This window comes from Arvicola amphibius, chromosome 1 (genome assembly GCF_903992535.2).
Source record: "Arvicola amphibius chromosome 1, mArvAmp1.2, whole genome shotgun sequence".
NCBI lineage: Eukaryota > Metazoa > Chordata > Mammalia > Rodentia > Cricetidae > Arvicola > Arvicola amphibius.
This window is the reverse complement of record NC_052047.1, coordinates 154,152,584-154,175,602: the sequence shown is the minus strand read 5'-3', so window position 1 is coordinate 154,175,602 and position 23,019 is coordinate 154,152,584. Positions and strand designations below refer to the sequence as shown.

Here is a 23,019-nt window from a genome sequence, read left to right as displayed (position 1 = left end):
TCGAGTTACACTCACACTTTAATAGAAACAATCTGACAGCACAGCTTTTCACAAGTCCCTTACTCATGTGCTCAGTTATGATCCAAGAATCACCAGACCCTAAAGACAGCAGAGACGCAGACTGTTTCAGGAGTCTGTGCTTCCACTACACACGCTGCGGCAGGTAGAATTTGCCCCAATATTGTCCTTTCTGTGTCAAGTCATACGGGCTCAGGAATTTCCGTATGCCAAGCATGTTGGCCGTGGCTATGCGCTCAAAGGTCCAGGGATTTTGGTTGTTATGTTCTCTTTCTTTTTGATCTTGGCGCATCTTTTCTAGAGTCTCACGGCTCACAGCCTTTGCTGGAAAGGGCAGCTTGTGGGCGACCATGTTCAGGAAACCCTGGACCTCTTTAAATTCACAGCGTCCACCCATCTCTACTATGAGGCAGCCAGTCTTCACAGGGGTCACATAGTGATCAATGGCACCTTTGCCTCCCCCCATGCGCTGCCCGACACCTTTGCGAGTGATGGGCTTGAAAGGGGCTGGCACTCGCCATATGGCAAACATGTTCCTGGGATCCATAGAGCGGTTGATTGTCAGGCGCATCATTTCAAAATGGCCCCAGTGGAGATAACCACCTCCCAAAGCCTAAAAGTGAATAGGAAAAATTAGAACACATGGGGATTTAGAAATCTTTTATGGACTCTATTATCTGCCTCTTTTTATAGTAACTGGCTTTAATGATATATTTGAAAATAAACATATAAGTTCTTACGTAAAGCTGAGGATAGAATCCTAAGAACTAGTCAAGAGAGAAGAGGAGAGTCCCAGACAAGCATTGATGTAAATGCCCTGATACAGCAAAGGGCTTGGAGAGTTAGAGCAGAAGCCAGTGCTTGCTGGGGTGCAGGAGGAAGCAGAGTGGATATAAGGCTCTGAGGTCTGCAGTGTGCTCAGTGCTCATGCAGGCCAGGGGAACTTTACAGCTATCACTCTGGCTGCCTCATGGAGCAGAAAGGCTAGTGCATATCCGTGTGTGTGGCTACTGACATTAATCTCTACGGAAACCACTCAACAGATAATGAAGCAGCTGTTCTAATCCTCTACCAGGAATATTCCACTTTCACCAAAGGCTTGAAAAGATCTTGTACTAACTGGGCAAATGAGGCAGCCCGTTTTGCTCCCCACTTTCACAGTAGCCTTACTCACCCCATCTATCCAACCCATCTGAAACAGAAAGTGGAGATCCTGGTGGAAACAACTTATAATTTTAAACTAAACACATTTTGGAATAGCAAGTCAAAAAAAAACTAACATTATCTTGTTCTACACAGTTCCACCTAGATATGAATCAACTGTCTGTTTAGTGTATACCTGTTGTATAGGCTACCTCCTGTGGGGTTCTTAGTAGCCACTAATTTACCAGGTTCACTGTTACAGTATCACGGGGCTTGTATACAGATTCAGCACTATCCACACTCTTGAGCATCAGGACTTCTTTGTTTTCAACCCCACGACCTACACCTATTTAAAGAATAACTGAAATGTGGCATCTAGGTGTGGCAGTTCTAAGAATGTGGGAGGAAGAGACAACAATCAACTCAAAGAGTGGAAAATTTTGTTAATCTCTTTTATCACTCACCAAAATTGCAAAATTGCCTTCTGTAAATTCAGTGGCTTCAGTTGAAGGCCCTCGTATGTCCTTCAAATTTTTAGGTTCTCTTCTTACTTTTGGTACAAGTGGCACCCTTTCAACAAATTTAAGCTTGGACCTTTCAGGGATGGAGACATCTGGTAGGGACAAAACCAACCAAGAATAAGTGAAGCTATGCTTCTCAGACAATCTCTCCCATGAAGATTCACACCAATCAAGTAGAAGTCTTAGGTTACCGAATACTAATTCCAAAGGTTATTGGCTTTCCAGTATTAATGGCTATCCATTCTCCTGTGGATGTTCCCAGTGAGACTGGAATCTTTCAGCTGTAGCGTTTTCTACAATGTTTCTAAACCAAATTCACTCACTAACCCCCTCCTCTATGTTCTGCACGGTAGCAGGGACTGTCCTAAGTGATTATTTCACTCCACCTTTAAAGCAGCGTTGGCATGTGAGACGGTCTTCATGGCTGTCAGGTGGTGATCACATGTAACCTCAATCTTGTAAGAAGTGCTGGACTGAGTGTGTGCATCACCACACCCTTGTGACCTTTATACTACTTAGGGCTTCTTTTTTTTTTTTTAAAGCTTGAACTTTTGAAAACTAAACCACATACACTAAATGGACAAGGTGGGGGGGCATATAACAAAGTGAAGTATTAGAAATCAAAAACAAAGGGCCTATGAGATGCTTCAACTGGTAAAAAGCACCTGTTCTCAAGTCTGCCCACCTGAGTTGCATCCTTAGGGCCCACAGGGTAGAAGGAGAGCAGTGACTCTCATAAGTTGTCTTCTAACCTCTATATAAATGCCATGGCATGTGTGAGCCCACATGCATACAAAATAAATAAAAAATAAACAGAAAAGAACGAACATAATTTTCACCTAGATCAAGCAAACAGATAATGGGGCAGGTGGTCTTCTTTTCTCTATTTTAAAGAGGCACTGGGGCATAGAGACATTTTACAATTACTTCAGTTAAAACATCAAAGCAGAAACATGTTCTTTACAAAAAAAAAACAAAAAAAAAACCCCAGTCATTGCCCCTCTGAATGCTAATGGGGGTACAGAGTACTACACTGGACAACAATATATTAAGTTCTTCAACGTGCTGTACTTTTCTTGAGAAACTTACAACTTGGGAATTCTCTGATCAGTATTTTAACATCTTTACCCACTTTATTTGGCAACTTAGGAAAAACAATTGTGATTCATAAAAAATTAATATGAAAAAAGTAGAACTTCAAGATAGAAATAAAATACATCTGGAAGCCTCAAAGACGCATTAAATTATCAGTGGAATTATAAAATTGATATTCCAAGTTATAAAACCCACTCTTCCCCTCCAATTTTTGGGGCAACTACTGAGAAACTTGGTAATGTTCTTTCATCTACAAGTTAGTATGCACTTCCAAGAGCACAAAGTACTCTGTTTCTTAAAAAAAATTTATGAGTGTTTTGTCTGCATGAATTGATGTGCAGCAGAGGGTGTTGGATCCCCTGGAACTGGGATTATAGATGGTTGGGAACCTTCATGTGGGTTCTGAGAACTGAAACTGGGTCCTCTGCAAGAGCAACAAGTGCTATTAACTGCTGAGCCACTGCTCCAGCCCACAGTAGTATAACAGTTATGTGCAGAAGACCCTCAGATGCCCAGGCTGTTTGCATTTTGCAGATCTTAGTATTCTACAGAGTACAATTAGAGTTACAGGGTTGCACCTGACCTGGTTACTATTGCTAAGTGTCTGCATGTACGTACTGTCGTTTAGTGAGAAGATCAAGTCTAATAAATGACTCTGACTGAGTAGATCATGGGAGCTACACATCAGTGGCAGGATGCTGGGGAACTAACCCAATAGGTATTTGCTCCGCTTGGGTGAGAACTTTTACGTTCTTTGCCTCTAGTTCTCAGAACACTGCTTGTCAGCACAGTATGACTTCATCATCTGCGTTCGTTCAATCACTCAAGGAAGCTAGGGAGTACCAAGAACACCTATGTCTTTTGCCATCCGCTGGAGAAACAAGTAGAAATGACAGGCGCTCACCTTCAAAAGTTGGCACCGGGAGGAGGGTCTTCAGACCAGCACTGGTGGGAAGGGCTGCCCAAGAATCTACAAAGACAAGACAAATCACTCTTGGTACACTCTGGGCCACTCCTGATGGAGGTGTTTAGAAGTGTGGGGCGCGAGTTCCACTAAACGGGCTCCCAAGGGAGCTAGCAGGGTCTTGGAGCGCCGACTCCCGCACATGACTGGGACCCAGTGATCGCACAGCGGAGGTGGCGGCAGGAAAGCGCCGGTCTTCCCAGAGTAAACATTGGAGTGGGGGGGAGGAAGAACATGGAAATGCCATTTTAAAAGACCAAACAGGCTTTCGGACCTGAAAAGTGCACCCGCAGGAGCGGCGCGGGGGCGCGCGCCAGCAGCCTCCACATGGCCACGCGCGAGCGGCCGGGTCAGGATTCCCTCGGCGACAGCAGCAGCTTCCCTCTGCGATACACAGCTCAGGCGGCCGGAAGCCACCCAGGACCGGAAGTGACGTTATACTCTCCATCCCTTAGAGAGTCCCGACGGAAGCGGAGGAAATTTGGGCCCAACTCTTGGTTCCGGAGCAGACGTCTGCAGGTTAAAGGTCTGGCACGCCACGCCCCACCACGCCCGGGTGTTCCATGTTTCTCCGAGGATCTCTGGTTTTTCCCGCAAAGTGGCCGATCAGGTTTTTCCTCCTTGGTGTAGAAAGCTGTGAAAACATGAGGTTTGGTAGTCAAGTTGTTCCCTTAACTTTCGTTGTTTTATGTCCCTTCTCTTGAGGACGTTAGAAAGATGCCATTGATTTGTCATTGGCTTGTTTACTGGGCTCTTGCACAGTTTTGTCCCGATAAATCCATGAGAAGAGCTGTAGCTGGAGTTTTCAAAATAGAAGCCCAGACTTGGGCAGCCCCAAAAGGCTGGGTTCGATAACCTGTCGCCAATATGCCAATTAAACAGAAAGTAATGGCAAAAACCTACTATTCATTTAAGGTGGCTTCTTTTGAAATGACAGATGAAGAGGTCCAGTGACCATCCAAGACTGTCTTCATGGCCCTGACATGAGCTTTGTTTGTTTGTTTGTTTTTCAGGCTATCTCTCAACGTAATCCTGGCTGTCCTAGACCTCACTAAGTAGACTAGACTGGCCTCAAACTCACAGAGATCCGTCTGCTTCAGCCTCCCCAGTGCTGAGATTAAAGGCATAATCCGCCATGCTCACAGCTTTAAGTTTAAATAGAAGACGAATTGGGGGACAGGGTGGAGGGTCGGCTAAAAAGTATGCATAATTAAGCAGTTTTGGTCAAGGTGCCTGATTGATCATTGCCTCAGTTCTGGTTTGGCACGATAGTCATCTCAAACTGGCATAGTTTTTTTTAACAGAATCAGTCTGTTTCTATAAGAGATCAATTCTGTTTCAAGATGCAGACTTTGTCTTCTCAGAAGAGTGGCAGTGTTCTGTCTTCAAGTTTTTCCCTTCAAGAAATCCAAGAGAAGGAGCTGGGGGGTGGCTGGGTAGATAAGAGCACTGGCTGCTATTCTATGGGACCTGAGTTCAATTCCCAGCAGCCACACTGTGGGTCACAACAGGCTATAACTCTAGTTCCAAGGGATTAGACATCCTCTTCTGGCCTCCTTGGGGGAACCAGGTATGCATGTGAGGCAGACAGACAGACAGACCACACACACACACACACACACACACACACACACACACACACACACACTACAATTAAAATAAAATAATAAAAGGGAAGGTTAAAGTCAGTGATTTATCTCTTGGTCTGTAGCCGGAATAAAGACACAAAGTGAAGGTAGAGGTGTCAGTATTTCACCCTGCTTTTATTTCCCCTGTGAGCCCTAGTGATGTGCTGATGGTTTTTAGAAATGTCTGTTTCAAATAACTGTAATTATTTTGCAAAGGATTTTTTTCCCCTCAGCATTACAATGAAAAATTTGAGCACAGTTTCTGTGACTTCAGAGACCTTAGTGAATGAACTACACCATAAATTAATAACAAAGGGAAAAGAAAAAAAAGTAAATCTTTTTGGAAATGTTGGGCACCATTATTTATTTATTTTTTATGAGGCTGGGGCTTTGTAATCATGAAAACAAGAGGATCTATATCTAAGCTTTTAGGAGACAAATGGTATTGGCAAATAAGACATGTCTGTTGTGTTTAAGCCATGTTTAATCTGTATGCCCTTAAGAATTAATTTCATTGGTATGTAAAATGAATAAAAGATTAAAAAGGAATTAATTTCACAAACAATAAATATAATCTATAATGCTTGTAGATATCCTGGGATAATTGTTTACAGATCTACACACCTGTACAGTGCATCTGCTTCTAAAGTGTTACTGGACTTTACAAAGGCCCCTAAGGACATAATTTTAAGCTGTTTACTTTTGTAAAGACCATATTCCCCTCCTGTCCTGGTAAGAGGTCACATTTCGAAGGATCAGGGAGGAGTCAGGACTCTAACATTTTAAAAAAGAGATGTAATTAAGCCCACAACAGATGCCACCCATCCCAGGAAGGTAAGCAAAGGTGCCTGATCAGAGGCAAGCAAAAATGTTACTTGATTGGGAAGATTCTAAAACAAGGAAATAGAGACCCCTTCTTCCGGTCTTATTTCCTGTTATCTCTCTACTTAAAATAGTACTGAGTCGAGGGACAGTTTCCCCCCTAAATTTAATTCAGCATAGTATTATGTAGTATTGGGTATTTAGATTTTGAAATTATGTTCTCTGTAATTAGGAGGGACAATTTTACGAAGGTCATTTTCATGCATGTGTAGGTGCCCAAATGGGCCAGAAGAGGGCGCTGTAGTTCTAGGTGCTTGTAACCTGCCCATAGGCAACAGATCTAAGGCACTCCAAAGGAGCAGCAATTGTGTTAACTCCTGAGCCACCAGCAGTTGCCATTTTTTAAAGTGTGATAACAATGAGGAAATGCAACAGCAGTAACAAACAACAAAACATCAGCCTCACACTGTCTGGATAAAGGTAGTGAACAAAAGCTGGGTAAAGCAGGAGGCTAAAGTTGATGTCCAAGAGCATCCCCAGTTTAATGAATTATAAGCACATAGTGGCGATAGGCTAGTTCTCCTTTCTTCATTGGTGAGTGACATCAAACTTGCCCTCATGCTTTTGATTTCAATATTTGTGATTTGCTTTTGTGTATACTAGTTTCTTTCATATGCACATCTTCACTTTTCTCTTATCAATTCAAAACTGCTTGTTCTGTCTCAGGCAGATCCTTGATGATCCTTGATTTTAATGTTTGGTGTGGTGGTGGTGGTGAATGTGTATGTGTGTGTTGAAACTAGAAAAGGGACCAATGGGGGACCAGTCTAAGGGAGAATTGGGGAGGGGGAAAAGAGATGGAAAAAAGAGGGAACAGAATACATGTAACATGAAGACAGACGGAGGGCAAGAAGGAAAAGGGAGGGTACCAGCAGGTGATGGGGCAGGGAACTAGGCAAGAAGCAGGGGAGAGGACCAACAAAAATGAAGTATGAACACCCCATAATGAAACCCATTACTGTGTACACCAGTTTAAAAAGAATACAGTTACTTTAAAGTTTTTTGTTGTGCATTAGGTTTCCTAACTGCTGCCTACTTGTACAGACTGAAATCATGTTTTCCATTCTGCAAACTTGCCTTTTCTGTCTCTGCACTGGAAGACAGGAGGTTTCATCTAGCTGGTTCCAGTTCCCTGAGAGGTGGTGGACTTGACCATGTGTTTGTACTTTACATAGGTCACTCACACATCTAATCAAAGGCACGTGCAAGTGTGTACACTCCTTATTTGGGGAAAACATCTTCCTTTCTGTCTTCTCTTCCTTTGTGTCTTCCCAGCAGCATTACAAAAGTACTTGCAACTTACTGCCCCTTCAAAGTTTAGGCTTTACCATTTGTGGCCATTAGAGGGCACCATTGTGCTTTTATAGTTATACACCCAAGCCAAGAGCATTCTTTTTTAAACTTTTTTATTCATTTTACATACCAACCACAGCTGCCCCTCCTTCCCCTCCTCCTGCTCCCTCTACCTCACCTCTACCCCACCCCAAGTGCATTCTTGAGCTCTATGAGTTATGTAACCCTGAGCATGAGTTTGTCATCTGCTGTGACAGTTACATGTGACAGTTACCTACCTCCCCCCCCCCCCCACCTTCTGTGTGTGTTAAGCTCTTTATTCCAGGCTGCATAGGTATCTTATTATAAACAGCATACATATCTTGAAGAGTTCTCTCCCCTTTCTTTTCTTTTCTTTCTCTGCATAGATCCCAGACTGGTTCAAATCCTGGATTCTGCACCCTCCTCTGTTCTGGAATTACAGGCCAGTACCACCATGCCTACTAGAATGACAGCTCCTTAACTTTTTCTAAACTAAGGACAGGCCGGGTCCCTCAGTTTGCCCTGAGAACACTGGCATTTTTCGTTTACCTTGCCCGGCTCAGTTAGTGTCCTTATTACAAGCACAGAATGTGGGTGCAGAGTCTTTTCCTTCTCTGTCCAGATTTCTTCTCACCCAGTATTTTCAGACTATTATTTAATTTTTGTGTATGTCTGGTATATGTAGGTGCGCACATGTGTGTGAGTGTGCATGTGTGTGGGTGTGTACATGTGTGGATGTACTTGTGTACATGTGTGCACATATAGAAGCCAGAGACCAAGATCAGGTGTTTCCTAGAGGGTGCTCCATCTTAGTCTTTGAGATAGGGTCTCCAACTGAAACCTGATCCTGCTGTTTTGGTCAGGCTGACCAGAAAGTATGCTCCAGGCATTTGCTTATCTCTACCTCCCCAGTGCTGGGGTTATGAATGTTCACAGGATCCCATGCCTAACTCTCTTAGGTGGATGTTGAGGATCCAGACTCTGTTCTTCATGATTGTACAGCACACACTTTACCCACTAATCCACCTCTTGATCCCCAGAAGCATTTTTAAAATTTTATGTGTGTGGGTGTTTTGTGTCTGTATGTATGTGCGTGTATGTCTGTGCACCATGTGCATGCAGTGTCATGGAGGCAGAAGAGGGCGTTGGATTTCCTGGAACTCGAGGTACAGAGAGTTGTGAGCTGTCATGTGTGTGCTGGGAACTGAAGGCAGCCAAGGGCTCTTAACGGCCAAGCAATGTCTCCAGTCCCCTCCCCAACTGTGAACATTTTGAAACATGAATTTACCCAGAAAATATTAGAAATAGAAGTCATAATGTCACTTACTGAGCTACAAACCATTCTGGAATTACGTATGGAATAATTTTGTTCATTTCATACAAATGTATTTGTGTACATGTTTGTAGTAGGTGAATTGTAAAGGAGCCCTTAGTATAAGAAACACAAGCAGGCGTTTTAATAGCTATCTGTAGAAGTAGTGAGTGTGTTGTTTAATCCAGAAGATTGCACGAATCTCTCCAAATCACAGGGGCTTTCCTCTCTCTCACCGTAGGAGTAAATGACGACTAGCAGTCTGTCTTGAGAAGCCAGACATTTTATTTCATGAGTCACAATGGTGAGTACTCCAGGAACTTTGCGTTAGGAACCATTTATTCCACACAATGGCTCTGTGGTTTTGTTTTTTTTTTTTTTTAAATCAGGACTAGAGTAGCGTTGTTAACACCCACTCTTCTTGGCATAAATTTGAAATGAAATTTAAAAACCCCTCATCTGTTGGTCCCGTTCAGCAGAAGACACTCCTCCTCAGTACTGGGTGAAGTTGGCTGTGATGTGCTCATTGTTGAAGGGAATATAGTAAGCAACTCCTGAAAAGAGGCAGAGGATAACAAATGTCCGTGGGGCCTGTCAACTTCACATGCCAGGATATCAGCTCATTGAGCTGGTTAGAGGGGTAAGATCACCATGGGAGACGTGGGCAGGAATATGAATTTGGTGTGTTTAAGGATTTCTTTTAAAATGCTTTTATTGTTGTTATTTTATTTGTATGTCTGTGTGTAGGTGCGTGCATGTGAAGGCCAGAGGACAACTTGGGAGAGTTGATTCTCTCTTTCCATCATGTGGGTTCCAGGAATCAAACTCAGGTCACCAAGCCTGGTGCCAAATGTCTTTACCAGCTCTTGCTAGCCCTATTTGGGAATTTCTTTCTTTCTTTTAAAAAGATATTATTATTATTATTATTGTGTGTGTACATGTGTGTGCACACGTATGCACACTACATGTGTAAATGTCCTGGGATTACAGGCTGTTGTGAGTCACGTGATATGGGTGCTTGGTACTCTGCAAGAGCAGTTGCTGCTTTTAACTGTGAATCCATCTCTCCATTCCCTAGGATGGGTCGGCTGGCACTTTCCTTCCTCCTCCTCCTCTTCTTTTTGGTAGATGATTTATTTTCCACTTGTATTTGCTTTTATCTTGCCCTACAAATGTCTACGGATTTCTCTTTTACTACCTTTAGGTTTTCATTTTATGGAGCATGTCTTTGGGGGTAACCCCATAAGTCTCTTTTCTCTCATGTAGAAAATTTTGTTAAGTATTCTCTCTGAAATGTTATCTTTAGTATTAGAAGACTTATCTGGCACATAGGAACCATGCAATAAATGACACAAAGTATTTACGGAAGAATCTCACTTAGTTTTGGAAGATTTTGTAAGAAATAAGAATGGCAATAGGCTGAGAACCTTTCATGACAAGGATAGATGGTGTTGATATCTTTTATCTTTTAGGTATTCCGGCAACAGGAAGTATGACAATCTCATGCCAAAATGTTTTTGAATCTGATATCTTTACTTTTTACTGTACTTGCTCCCAGAGAAAGGAACTATAAAATGAAAATACCACCTTGATCTCAAAAAATCATTCTGAAATTTTAAAGGTAGTGGGAGAAATGACAATAACAACAGCATTTTGAACACATAATCTGCAAAAGATATTGTAGTTAATAATCTTGAACAATTTTTCTAATCCTTACAACAACCCAAGGAATGGTATTTCCATGTTATAGCTACAGAGACTTGTTCCTTACTTGTGTACTGTAGGTTATGACTATGAGAGGTGCTTTCTCCAAAGCCTGTTGCTGCAGTTCATGAATTCTGACTGGCCAGTCTTTCCTAACTATATGGGAGATGGCAAGAAAAACAGCTTTCTCATGGTAAAACTGGAGAAAGGAGCCTTCACGATACAGCCTGGCCTCCTGTGGCTCTGGATTTACAGTCCTCTTCATGCTAACAGTCACTGCCTGGTCAACATGATCCTCAGGCAAAACCATGCCTCGGTGCTCTTGAAGTGGGAAGATGTTTTAGCATTTGTACAAATCTTTCAGGAATACTCAGGTTTTGCTGGAGTCTTGAGTTTCATTTTTGCCATGTTTACCACATAGATGCAGTTACAGACACTCCTTTCATGAGGGACTAAGCAGGTGGCGAGGGCTAGATTTTTGCTGAAGTTGTATTAGAAAGCTCACGTCCTCAAGTTTGGAAACCTGGATTTGGTTGTCATTTCTGTCGAATTTTAGTCTCATATTTTATACAGGTCCCTTTGACATCTCATGGTGATGAAATATTCTGAAATATCTCTTGCATTCTAAGAGATTGGGATTTTTGCTAGGCTTCACTGCTAGCTGTATAATACAACTTGTGGTCACTTAAGACTTAAGACTGTTATCTTACTAAGTACTCAGCTTATTTGCTTAACCTCCTTTTCTGAGAACAGTGTAAGAATCAACATACTTGCCTTGAATTTCCCATGTAGTCAACTTTTACAACCTAAGATAATGCATGGCCATAATATTAAGTTCTTAAGTTATATACTCTTGTACGCCTCTCACCCAGAACAACGCATGTGTATCGTTTGCTGAAAGCATCAAATACAGAAGTTGAAAGCGACTTCCTAATCCTACCATAAAGTCTGAAAGCAGCCATTTATGAAAATTGGAAACACTGATGTTTGTAACACCTTTAAAGGTTTCTGTAAAGTACCCCATTCTTTCCCCATGTGATGCTGTCTGTGCTGTTCAATAAAGACAGAGCAAAGCCATATGTGAGGGACAGACACACAGACATACAGACAGAGACACACGGCATACACAGCACACACAAGCCACACAGATTGACAAGACAGCCGTCTCAGGCAGGCAGGCACGAATTCAAACCCGTGCAGTGGAAAGACAAAGGACGGAAGACACAAGTCTGAAGAAGCAGAGAATTCAAATCTGAACTTGCTCTTGGTGAAATGGCCCCAAGGGGGAAGTACCTTTATTCCTTTCCTTTATGCTACACTGATGCATTATTGGTTACTTGAAGTTAATCACCAGTGTATATAATTCCCATCACATCTCTTGGGTTTAGTTGCACTCCTGTAAAAAGAGTCACTAATAATTGCAGAATATTTATTTTATGACTATATATGATACTCAGTTCCTATGTATACCCTTATGATAAGCACATATAGTATCACATTTACCAAGTATGTTAATTAAAGAATTAGTAAATGTAGCCTTCCAACTGGAAGAAAACCATATTCCTTTGCTTTCCTTACCTTCCTGCAAAGGTGTTTTGCCACTAAGGAGTTCCCAGTATGTCTTGTGATTAGCATTTTCAGCGATATTGTTGATAGAAGAGACCATAGGGCCCCAAGATGTCATTTTGGTTTCAAATCTAAGAAGAAAATGTAAATAGTACCACTCAGTTGAAGTCAGGCAACAGAAGACAAAATGGAGGGACAGATGTTCAAGTGCTTTACAGAGCAGATAAAAGTAGTGTTCAAAAGAGAAAATGCAATTGACTGAGTTTAGAATCATGTCATTTAAAATGGAATTTCAATTAATAGATAAAGGAGTTTTTCTTTATATTTTCACTTGAGTAGGTTGATAGGTATTTCCACATTTTGATATTCATGTTTTATGGATATGTTATTTAGAGTGAACAATTTAGTTTACACAGTACATGTTTGCCAGATTCCATGCGTTTATTTCTGTTTGGTGTGGTGAGAACTCCAGACTAATGGGTACCTTCATGTTTGTACAATAGAACATTTGTGCTCTATATTACATACATCTCCATGACTCAGAGTCCAGGGTTTTCCCCTATAGAATATTACATGGCAATAAAGGAGTAGTCATCAAAGAGAGCAGTACGCATGAGAATTTTGGGGATGTATTCTATTATCAGTCAACTTCAGTGATGTCCAGATTCTCGGAGGACTGTATACAAAGAACTATGGGAGCTGATGCCTTGGGCCCCCATAGGTACCTGCACTCATGTGCATATGTTCATTCCTCACATAATTACAATAAAATAAAATTAAAAAAATAAGGACTCAACTTTTAAAGAAGCATATGCCAGCCTATGAATATGATGAATCATAACTGTTTATACTATGCTTAGAAAAAATAGACCAGATTATTAAATAGCTGATTATATTGTGGTTGTGGAGGCAATTTATTCTTTGTGTATTTTTCCTCTCCAAGTTTCTATAATGTATCATCTGTCATTTTTATATTTACAGATAGAAGAAAAATCAGACATTAAATGCTGAACTTGTAAAGGATATCCAGAGAGCTTGGGCATTAAGTGTCCTCCTTTCTTTTCCATGAATTGGCATGGTCCCTTGACTCCTAAACTGTGGCCTCCCTATCTTTCTCTGTTGCTTCCTCTTTTTGTAAACAGTTGACAGTTCCCAACATTTAATTCTCCCCTCTGATCCATTTGTATATTCTACTCTTTCCTAAGAGGATAGTGGGTAGAATATGAATTTCAAAGACAGTCAAATCCATGTTTAGCTCTGAACTCTATTAGTTACACGTTATGTGATCTTAGGGAGAGAGAGAGAGGGTGTAGGGGAGGGAGAGAAGGACAAGGAAATAGGGAGAGAGAAAGAGAGACAGACAGAGACAGAGACACAGAGAGACACACACACAGAGAGAATATGGGAATTTGAATCAGGTTCGGGGATGGCAACCATTGGCACCACTCACTTGAACATGGAGTTTTTGCGCTGCGCTTCTTCTAGGACAGCAAGTAGCACAGATCCACTTTTCACACTAACTTCGATGGTCACATTGAAGAGCAGGTCAACCCCCTTCAGCTGATTGTTTATGGTGTATATGACGTTAATGTTAGATACTGATGTGGGGACAGGGGTAGGATGGCCAGTTAGAGTTGGTGGCACTTCATGATCTGCGAGGAGCAAAAAGGCCCAGTTTATGGAAGATTTTGGTGTTTGACTTATGGATGCAAAAGTCACTGTTATTGGGAACTCAGTCCAGAAAAGATTTCAAGAAAATAGTAACCTTTAGGTTATTTAACAAAATTTTTGGACAACTATTCTAGAATCCTGGCAAGGACTCCATGTTAGACTTGTGATGTCCCTGGAAAGCAGCTAGGGAGTGAGGCTAAGGTGGCAAGGTTTCATATGATGGCAGTGTGTTTGCTTGAGTTTGGCTCCTGTAGACTTGGCACTGAAGTCTGTGAGGAGCTTGTAATTTCCTCCTGTCATATGAAGCTAGTGAATGCAAGAGGAAGGATTTGATAAGGAAAGAAGAATTGAAGGAGTTGATTTCAGAGACTTCTTCTGGAGTGACAGAAGTTTTAGGAAGGCTCTGTATGAGCAATCTGAGTTTCAAGTATTTCAGTGTTGTATTTGATTGGATACAAAAATGCTCTAAAGTAACATGTCAGGTTTCTACCTCATCCTGTGGGTGTTCTGTGAGTGTCAGGCTGTCATTGTTAGATCCTTAAGGCTTGGGTGAATTTCATCTGTGCCTTTTAAGCCCTCCAGATAAAAATCAACAACTGGTTATTAGTCTTCTCTCCTTCTTCCTTCTGCTCATTTTGTTTTTGCAATGTGAATGATGTTGATTTCTATTTAATACTGATTTCATTACTGTAAAGACTGTAGTTCTGCCTATATGTCTGTCTTCCGATTTTATAAAGAGCAGATAAGACATGTGTGATGTTTGGTAGTACATTTGTCAAATTCATGAAGCTCCCTATGGTGATCATGACCCATCTACCTTCTTAAAGTAGGTGTTCAGTATGAGTAGCTGAATTCTGAAGGCTAGGCACTTTGGCTGTGTGCTAGTATACATGATTGGGGGTTGGAGATAAGTCATCTACCTATCTGGGATGAATAGACAAACCAATCTTATATGCCATTCAGCATCAAATCACATGCCATTGTACTGTAAGTAGCAACTTTATGACATAAGAAGGGAGGTCATTGAAAAGTTCTTACCAGCACCGCAAATTATTTGGGGCACGTCTAGGTAAGTCTTGCCTTTCAAGGAGGGGAGAATTTGAGCAATGGACATGGGGTTTTCGAACTTTCCCTGCTTAATCTCATTGAGTATCCCATTCATAGTCTTCTCACAGTCCCACTTCTTGATGGGTTGCTCAGGTGTCACCGAGAGAGCCTAGGAGAGAGGGGCAGGCATGGGCAAGAGGAGAGAAAGAGAGGAGAGCTTAGGTATGGCAGGGAGTTGGCTCTTGGGGGTTGAACTTGACCGCGAATCATTATGCTAGTCCAAACTGAAGCAGCACAGGGTTTGGAATTACATTTGCACCCCACAGTGTCAGTCCCATGATGGAGAAGGACTGGCGGTGTAGTGTGGAGGCAAGGCATTTGCCTCGCATGCATGAGGTGTGGGCGCAATCTTCTGTCTAACTATAACAAACCAGATGCTATTTAAAGAAATAAACAACGTTGGGGCTGGAGAGATGACTCAACGAGGAGGAGCTCCTCCAGAGGACCTTGTTGGTTCCCAGAACCCACACAACAGCTCACAACATCTGCAACTCCAGTTCCAGGGGATCCATCCTCCTCTTATGGCCTTGCCCTCTTATGGCCTCCTCAGGGATTAAGCATGCTTAGGATGTTTAGACATACAGGTAGGCAGAACACCCTATACACATAAGACAAAATAAAAGAGTTAAAGAAACAAACACTGATAAGTTCTTTTAAAAAATAACCACAGAAAAATTATCGGGTCAATGACTAGAGCCAGGAAATACCACTAAGATGGCTGCATTTGTGGACAGTGTTTAGATGTGGAGCAGGAGTAACAAAGCAAACCACAGAAGGTGCTGTGGTCTAAGGCGGCCTGGACTGGCACATGCATAGTCTGTTTTTGCTTAGTGTTGTCAGGCACACCTTTTGGTGGACTCCTCCCAAAGCCTGTGTCTACGTAGGCCTGCCAGTCACAGTTTCCATAACCCTGGCCTCAGATGGAGTCATGGCCTGGGTTTCACTGGACTCCTTGGGAACAATGCGTGGTGGGTGCCTGCACCAATCAGTCCTTCCCTGATACTCCAGTACTGAAGGAGTAAACCATTTCTCTTGCTTGTGTATTTCAGTTGGGGATATATGAGGAAACACCAAGCTGTCATTCACCATTTTACACACCACACAGCAGGAGAGAGTGAGGGAAACCAGTGATGAGAGACAACTAATAGTGGTCCCCGATGTCACCATTTGATCTTCTAATTCTGGTTATTCTTGGAACCACTTCATCTAGCCTTGGGCACACCCAGGTATGTGAAATATTAAATTTCCACCTTTGCAGGTACTTGCAAAATGAGTCTGGATTAGCACACCAAGCAATCCACTTTTTTTTTTTTTTTTTAGTTTTCTATCTTTGGGGTAAATTAGAAAGTCCTGCTTGTCCTTGGAGGGCCTATCATTTGAGGGTCCAGTGGCCAAGTGTGGAAAAGAATTTTGCAAGACATGATGTGGAAACTGTCATTGCATCCTCCCTTCCTTTACAGTTATGCCAACTAGAGGCACCAAGTATGGTACTGGGCTTTGTTGGCTAACGACAAATTTGCATGAAACTGGAAAGAGAAACTTGGTGGCGGAGGGAAGTCTGAGATGGTTGTTTCAGCTAGGGAAAGCCCTTGAACATTTGTGGCAGGTGTGGTCACCCTGCTAACTTTGGCAAAGCAGACCGTAACTCCCCATCAAGGCCGCTTTACAAGCAGTTTGGTCTAAGAAGCACCAGGCAGATACTCCTTAGCAGGCAGGCAGGGAGAAGTTGTGTGTCTGAAGTAACAAGAAATCTATGTGGTGAGTGGTATCTGGATGTAGCTGAGGTCTTACCCTTTGATAGGAAAAGCTTTTATTCTCAGGTGTAATCTACCAGAGTGTACCTAGAAAGCGATAAAATCCAAACTGAAATTCCTAAGTGGAATCAGCAAGGCAAACAGTTCTGCACTAAATCTGTTAACCTGTTTAATCTGGCACTAAAACACACGAAACCCTTAGACAAGGTTAAGCATGTGACCCAGCCCTGCCAAACCCAGCTTAAATTCATTCTTCAGGCTGCCTGCTTTCTGCAGGAATTTCTAGATGTGAGTTCTGGGTACGCTTTTGTATGGTTCAGCTGTGGGAAAATGGTTTTGCTTCATGACGGAATTCCAGAGACTGACGGAGAAGCTGGCTTTGCTCTTAGTCACCCCACCTCTGGTATTTTGGACTGGGGATTTATCTTCACGCTTAGCTTGACACTGACTGTTCCCTACGCCGTTTGGACTCTTCCCTAGTTTTCGTGTGTGGCAGGAACCCACACAAGTGTTTCTTTTGCTCTAGGAGCTGATTTCTTTGTAATAGTAGCCGAGAGCTACACAAAGCTTAGGGCTGACATCGTAACTCCAGCCCTTTCCCTTTCCTGGGGTTTCTGAGGTTGGGAGTTCATGGTGCAATTTTTCTCTTAATTTCCCAAGATATTTAGACCATTAATATCTCATTATGGACTAGAGGATTTGACCACTGTGACTCTATAATTTCTGACTCTGGTTGTTAAGCTTTCTCCACCATTGTGCTTTCCGTGGTGGATTCCTATTCTAGTCACCGGGGGCTGGAGGTGGTGGTGATTAGGGGCTGTCAAGTAGCGTCTTTCCTAATCTAAGCCTGGAGGTATGTGAGGGAGGCATAAAATGGACTGTAGACTCAGCTTCTCAGACTCGGCTCCATTGTTTACTGGGTGACTTTTATTATTCATTTGTGTGTGTGTGTGTGAGAGAGAGAGAGAGAGAGAGAGAGACAGAGAGAGACAGAGAGACAGAGACAGGGAGAGAGAGTCATTTTTAGATTACTCATGTTAAATGCAAGCCACTTTTTGTGGGTAAGGTTAAGTAGGAGAGAAAGGACACTTCCATGGTAAGTTTGAAGCAGAAAATTTCATGAATATCTTTTGGAAGAGCTACTCTCATATCAGTATGTGTACACCAGACTTTCAATACTGTATGACTGTTATTAGTAAGCTGATTATTATTGGTAATAAACCCTCAAAATTCTTGATTTGTTTCATTTTTTCCAAGAAAGGAGATGAATTCTTTGAGGTTTATCTTCACATTTTATCCGTGAGCTAGTACATACCAGCATTTTGTTAGTAGAGAAACTGAGGCAAGGTAGTTAAGGAATTGATCCCAAATCACATTAGTTGGACTTTCCCAGGCATGTTAGTAGACATGAAGTCCCTTAGTCCTACAGTTCAGGCTTGTTATTCTGGCCTAGATTAGGAGAATATAGGATGCATTTACCTGCATAGCCAGGCCAGTGCTGTAGGTGTCTCCAATGATGCCATCTGCTTTGATCCTCAAGCTGATATCATCCACAAGAGCCTTCAGTGTCTCACCAAACAGCTCTCTGTAATTTTCCTCAGAGCCTACAGGAATCCTGTTGTACATGCAGGTCAGTGCCAAGGTTGCTACCGCTCCAGTATCTGGAAGGCAGAGGGGACAGACCCCACTATAGTCACCACCATAGCCAGTGTTCACCAGTTGCTCACTGTGACCTAGTTACAGGACCTCCTTTAGTTCTTGGGACCACCCGTGAACAGGGCCTATACGTATCTTCATTTAAGAGATGAGGAAATGGGAGCTCAGAGCAGTAAAGTAACTGCCCAAGGCCACACAGCCAGTAAGCGGCAGGGCCAGACTTTAAAATAAATGAATACAGCTGAGCAGCTCCAGACTTTAAAGCTTTAAATAGTGCAAATGACAGTTATTAAATCCCACTTCTCTCATCTCAGTGTTGATCTCTTGAGATGTCAGAAGTTCTGGAAGGCCCAGCAGTCACACCTCAGGGAAGGCATTTTGGTCTTCCCAGCACAGCGGCCTGTGGTTTAGGGTGTGTGGTTCATGCCTGTTTTACTCTGTCAGCACTCTGTGCCGTATGTGTGGTTCCTGGGCTCCATGCATACATCATAGCATTCAGCGCAGAGACTTTGCATGTGATACACGTGTGTGGGCCGAATGGGGAAGTTCTGACAAGACCAGAGCAAGGGAAATGCTATCGAGAGGCAGCTTTCAGCTCCCCGCCTTTCCCAGCTCACTGGAAAATCTCATAGCTTCAATAAGGGTGACAGCGTTATTGGCACCCGAAGACAAAGTCCACCTCACTGAACTGACAGAGATGACCCAACCATGTATGAGGCTCCGGGAGGAGAGGAACCAGCCTGTTCTTGACCCCCAGGAAAGATCCTACCTGCTTGTCTTATAGTGAAAAGAGAAAGCTCGCTGTCGAGGCCCACGGAAGTGGGTGAAAGCCAGAGATGATATTGCTTCGAGAGTGGCAGAGGACTGCGACAGTGAGTCCATGCCAGGGGCTCAACGGAGGAGGATCGTTCTACACAGAAAGGCTAAAAGAAGGAAATAGCATCACAGAGGAAAAGGATTCATTCATTAGCAGCCCAGCGTGGGTAAAACAGAGGAACAAGAAGTTCTCTTGGTTGGTTCCAGAAAATAGCTGTTTGTAGGAAGGATATGTGCATGGAAAAAGGAGAAACATCTTGAAGTTCAGAGTCTGGGAGAACTGGTACAAACTAAGGAGTGCAGGGTAGGGGCGAGGCAAGACATTTATCTCCATTTTATGTGAAGATAACTTGTGACTTCTGTTTCGGGTTTTTTTTCTCAGTGGAGTCTGCCCTCAACTCATGTGTCCAATAAACATTTGTTCAACGTTTTTCCTGCACCCATACCTGCAGGGCTCAGCTCCACCTCCGTGGAAGGTTCTTCCTCTTTACTTCCCCCTCCATCACCACCTCTCATCTACTGCGACACGGATGCTCTCACCTTGGTCAGTGTCTGATAGCCTCCACTTACCCACACCGATGGAAGACTCCCTCATCAGGTTCTTAGCGAAGCGCACTGCTATGGGTAAGGTTGCCTCTGAGTTCTTCTGGCACAGTGCGAGGATGGCTAGACTGGCCCCATAGAAGCCCGAGGCATCATCACCCTGGCCTCAGAAGACAACAGAGAACCGTCATTAGCTCGACACTTACCACACTGGGGACATTTTGAGTAGCAAAGACCAGGGCTTTTAAATAGAAATCTCTAGAAACCTGTCACCATAAAAAGAGACAATATTGGCAAAGGGTGACATCAGTGTTTCTCAGAGGAAGAATGTCATCTGACATCTGAAGCGGGGGGACAGTGCTGGCTCTGGGAGGATGGTGGCTGCCGGTACATGCGTGGGGAATTGGCTTCTCTAATTTGTTTTTGGCTGAGAAGTGAGTCTCTCACTGGTGGGACTGTCAGAGCAGAGGTGGCCTTGTGTCTCTTCCCTGACTTTTCACTCTTCCCACTTCCATAATTTTCCTTTCTGAGTTAAAAATTCTCAGGAAGGACCCTGCCCACACTCTCCCCTCCCTCTCCACGAGGTCTTACTTGAGGGTGTCCAGTTCTCCATTCTCTTTAGCAGAGTGGGCACTCTGCTTCCAGGGTCCCGGCATGAGGAGCTGAGAGCCATAATGGTGAGGGCGAGCTGCCCGCTTGTCAGGTCTATGGAAAAGAGAACAGAATGGCGATGGCAGGCATTCCCAGGCAGAGCGCCCCCAAGGACTAGACTGAGTGTCGCACTTGTTTTATAAACTTAAACTATTTATTTATTGTTATTATTATTACCGTGTTTGCGCACACATGAGCGTGTGCATGTGTGTGTGTGCAAGCCACAGCACACATGTGGAGGTCAAAAGGCATCTTTGTAGAGTCAGTTATTCTTCTAACATTATGTGGATTCTGGGGCTCAAGCTCAGATCATCAAGCCTGTGTAACAAGTGCCTTTACCCACGGAGCCACCTCACTAATCCATCTTTCAGCTGCTGCTCACCACCTCCCCCTTTTATTTTTTGAGGCACTCTTTACCCGTGACTGGCCAGCGCTCACAGAGATCCCCTGCTGAGTGCTGGAGTTATAGGTGTACGCCACCATGCACAGCATCTCCCAGCCTCATAGCCAGAGCCGCAAGTTCAGGATTTGGGTTTTAGGTAGTGCATTCTCGTCATTTTGAAATCCCTCTTTTTCAGAATAGAAATATGGAAATAAATCTTTGAGGAAACACTGAATCTAGTGTTGTCCGTATGACTCAAAGACAGAATAATGAAACTATTTCACATGATTAATATATGCTAAGAAAAGAATTCCTGCTGTCTGTTTAGAAAAAGAAATGAGAAACCCCATGAAAGTCTGTGGAAACATACAGGCAGAAAGTAGACTTTGCTATGTATCTTGAACCTCACGCAGGTCATGCGAAGTGAATAGACCCTAGACTTTGTTGTTACTCTCACTGTTTTATTGTTTTTGTCCTTAGAGGGCAAGGAAAGTGGCATCCAGTGACTTGCTCATAAGCAGCAGATTTGAAACCAGAAGCCCCTGCTTTCTGCACTGAGTCTGTAGCTCCCTGTGCGTCCCTGCCCTCTTCCATGACAATTCTGATGTCACATACGTTTAGTTACAGACGTCTGCGGCTGTGTAGGGAAAGGTGAATGAATTGGAGCGGGTGATGACATAGACCCGGGGTCCGGGGGAGCCGGTGTGTGGAAGATGCAGGCTTTGCGGTGGGGGGGGGGTGCTCCAGTGTCTAACCTGCACTGTCAGTGCTCATGAGCTCGTTAGTCAGGCTCTTCTGGGCCTCCGGACTGTAGGTGCCAGCCAGGTTCATGGCAATCAGGATGCTGGGGTTTGGGAAATCTGACCTCATTACCGAGCGTTCCATGAGCTTCTGTAGGCCATCGACCCAGGGCTGCTGTTCTGGGGGGACAGCTGAGAAAAGGAAAGTCACTTGTCACACCCCCGCCCTTGTTCCTAATCCCTCATTCCCCCCAGTCCTCATCCCCTTTCCCAGAAGTGTAATTCCTGTGTCTTTTAGGTCTTTTAGCAGAAGACTTGAGAGTCTTGAGGATGGAGTGGCGGAAGAGAAACGCAGAAAGTGTCAACACTTCTCTCTAGAGGTTCCTTTCATCTCCAGCAGTCTCTATCTTTAAGGTGATTTTTTTTTAATGTGCTAACTTTAAGCAGTACAGCTCAGAAGTGTTTAAAATGGTTTCTCACCATTGCCTAGAAGGCACTCATTTCTTTTGCATCCATTTCCCTCTGCTCTTCCATGAAGAATATTGATGACTTGAGCATGCTCTGCTCAGCAAATATTCAAACCTCCTATGTGGTCATAGTTACCACTAAGTATCTCTCTTGTTCCAGTAACCAACATTCCTGCATCATAATTCACTCTCTCTCCATAAAAAGTGCATGGACTTTACTCTCAGAGAATTAGGCTAGGAAGTCATGAAAGATGAACATGTCGCTATCCCTGACTTATGCCCACCTCTTCAGAACTCCTATAGTGGTTGCTGTTCTACCTCTTTCTCATCAGTAAAACTATGCCTGAGATGGCTGTGTCTTTGCCATTGGAACAATCACCATACTCACAGCAAGAGCTTTGGGCTCGGGTGCTGGTTCCTGCCACAGCCCAGAGAATGTTTAGAAGGTAGAAGGTAAGCCAAGCCATGCCACACTTTCTTGTGCTGTCCACGTCTCCCTTTCCACAGACACCAGTATTTGCTAACGAAGTGTGCCTCTGTCGTCTCTTACTTTTGTAAAACAGTCTGCTCCAGACCCAGTCACTCTTAAATACCTATGCTGACCCCTCCTACCTTGATGTAACTCATTCCCATTTGCCTATCTGAGTTTGCTTACTGCATAGGCCCTCCACGGTGTGTAAAGGTGACTTCCAAGCAGCAGAATGATAGGAGAACTGGAGTGTTGGATAATGCAGCAAAGATAATGAGTATCTCTTAACAAATTCTTGAGTAATTACAGGTCGGAAATCTGACAAATCTGTGAATATAGACAGGACTTCTCCTAGGCCAATAGCCTCCTGTTGCTTATCTGCAACGATTTCATTAAAGTTTAGGTGTTTGGTAGGCACTGGATTATTTCACTGTGCAAGCCCCCTTTTTAGGCTTTTTGGTGGAAAGCTGCATTCAGGTAGATATTCTGACTATATGCATTTGAGTCAACCTGGACCTGGGTTCCAGTGAAGATTCCTTGAAGTTGTTTGGTTTTTAGATAAAGAGTGGGCTTCAATTTCGTGGAAATTGTTTTGTTTAATTTTGTTTCTTCTACT

The 23,019-nt window shown here is 43.3% G+C and overlaps 2 protein-coding genes across 2 annotated transcripts; both read right to left on the bottom strand.

The window, feature by feature from the left end:
* Mrpl16 (mitochondrial ribosomal protein L16) lies at positions 1 to 4,155 on the bottom strand. The gene is made up of 4 exons (XM_038335797.1): positions 4,016 to 4,155; positions 3,682 to 3,747; positions 1,626 to 1,774; positions 1 to 631 (listed from the first exon to the last, which is right to left on the bottom strand). The coding sequence occupies exons 1-4, from the start codon at positions 4,068 to 4,070 to the stop codon at positions 146 to 148; spliced, it is 756 nt and encodes a 251-aa protein (XP_038191725.1). The 5' UTR covers positions 4,071 to 4,155; the 3' UTR covers positions 1 to 145.
* Positions 4,156 to 9,369: 5,214 nt separating this feature from the next.
* Cblif (cobalamin binding intrinsic factor) lies at positions 9,370 to 22,454 on the bottom strand. The gene is made up of 9 exons (XM_038316041.1): positions 22,323 to 22,454; positions 21,483 to 21,659; positions 20,286 to 20,399; positions 19,722 to 19,859; positions 18,159 to 18,340; positions 14,857 to 15,034; positions 13,598 to 13,799; positions 12,160 to 12,278; positions 9,370 to 9,431 (listed from the first exon to the last, which is right to left on the bottom strand). The coding sequence occupies exons 1-9, from the start codon at positions 22,399 to 22,401 to the stop codon at positions 9,370 to 9,372; spliced, it is 1,251 nt and encodes a 416-aa protein (XP_038171969.1). The 5' UTR covers positions 22,402 to 22,454.
* Positions 22,455 to 23,019: the final 565 nt, after the last annotated feature.

What these genes read in the sequence shown, in the direction of transcription:
- Mrpl16 (XM_038335797.1), bottom strand. Translation starts at nt 4,070, where the DNA reads ATGTGGAGGCTGCTGGCGCGCGCCCCCGCGCCGCTCCTGCGGGTGCAC. An exon ending in CCTGCGGGTGCACTTTTCAG is followed by an intron (nt 3,748 to 4,015) that starts GTCCGAAAGCCT and finishes TTGTCTTTGTAG; the next exon opens with ATTCTTGGGCAGCCCTTCCC. An exon ending in AAGGCAATTTTGCAATTTTG is followed by an intron (nt 632 to 1,625) that starts GTGAGTGATAAA and finishes ATTCACTTTTAG; the next exon opens with GCTTTGGGAGGTGGTTATCT.
- Cblif (XM_038316041.1), bottom strand. Translation starts at nt 22,401, where the DNA reads ATGGCTTGGCTTACCTTCTACCTTCTAAACATTCTCTGGGCTGTGGCA. An exon ending in CCGAGCCCAAAGCTCTTGCT is followed by an intron (nt 21,660 to 22,322) that starts GTGAGTATGGTG and finishes TCCTTTTCTCAG; the next exon opens with CTGTCCCCCCAGAACAGCAG. An exon ending in GGAGTCTTCCATCGGTGTGG is followed by an intron (nt 18,341 to 19,721) that starts GTAAGTGGAGGC and finishes TCTGCCTTCCAG; the next exon opens with ATACTGGAGCGGTAGCAACC.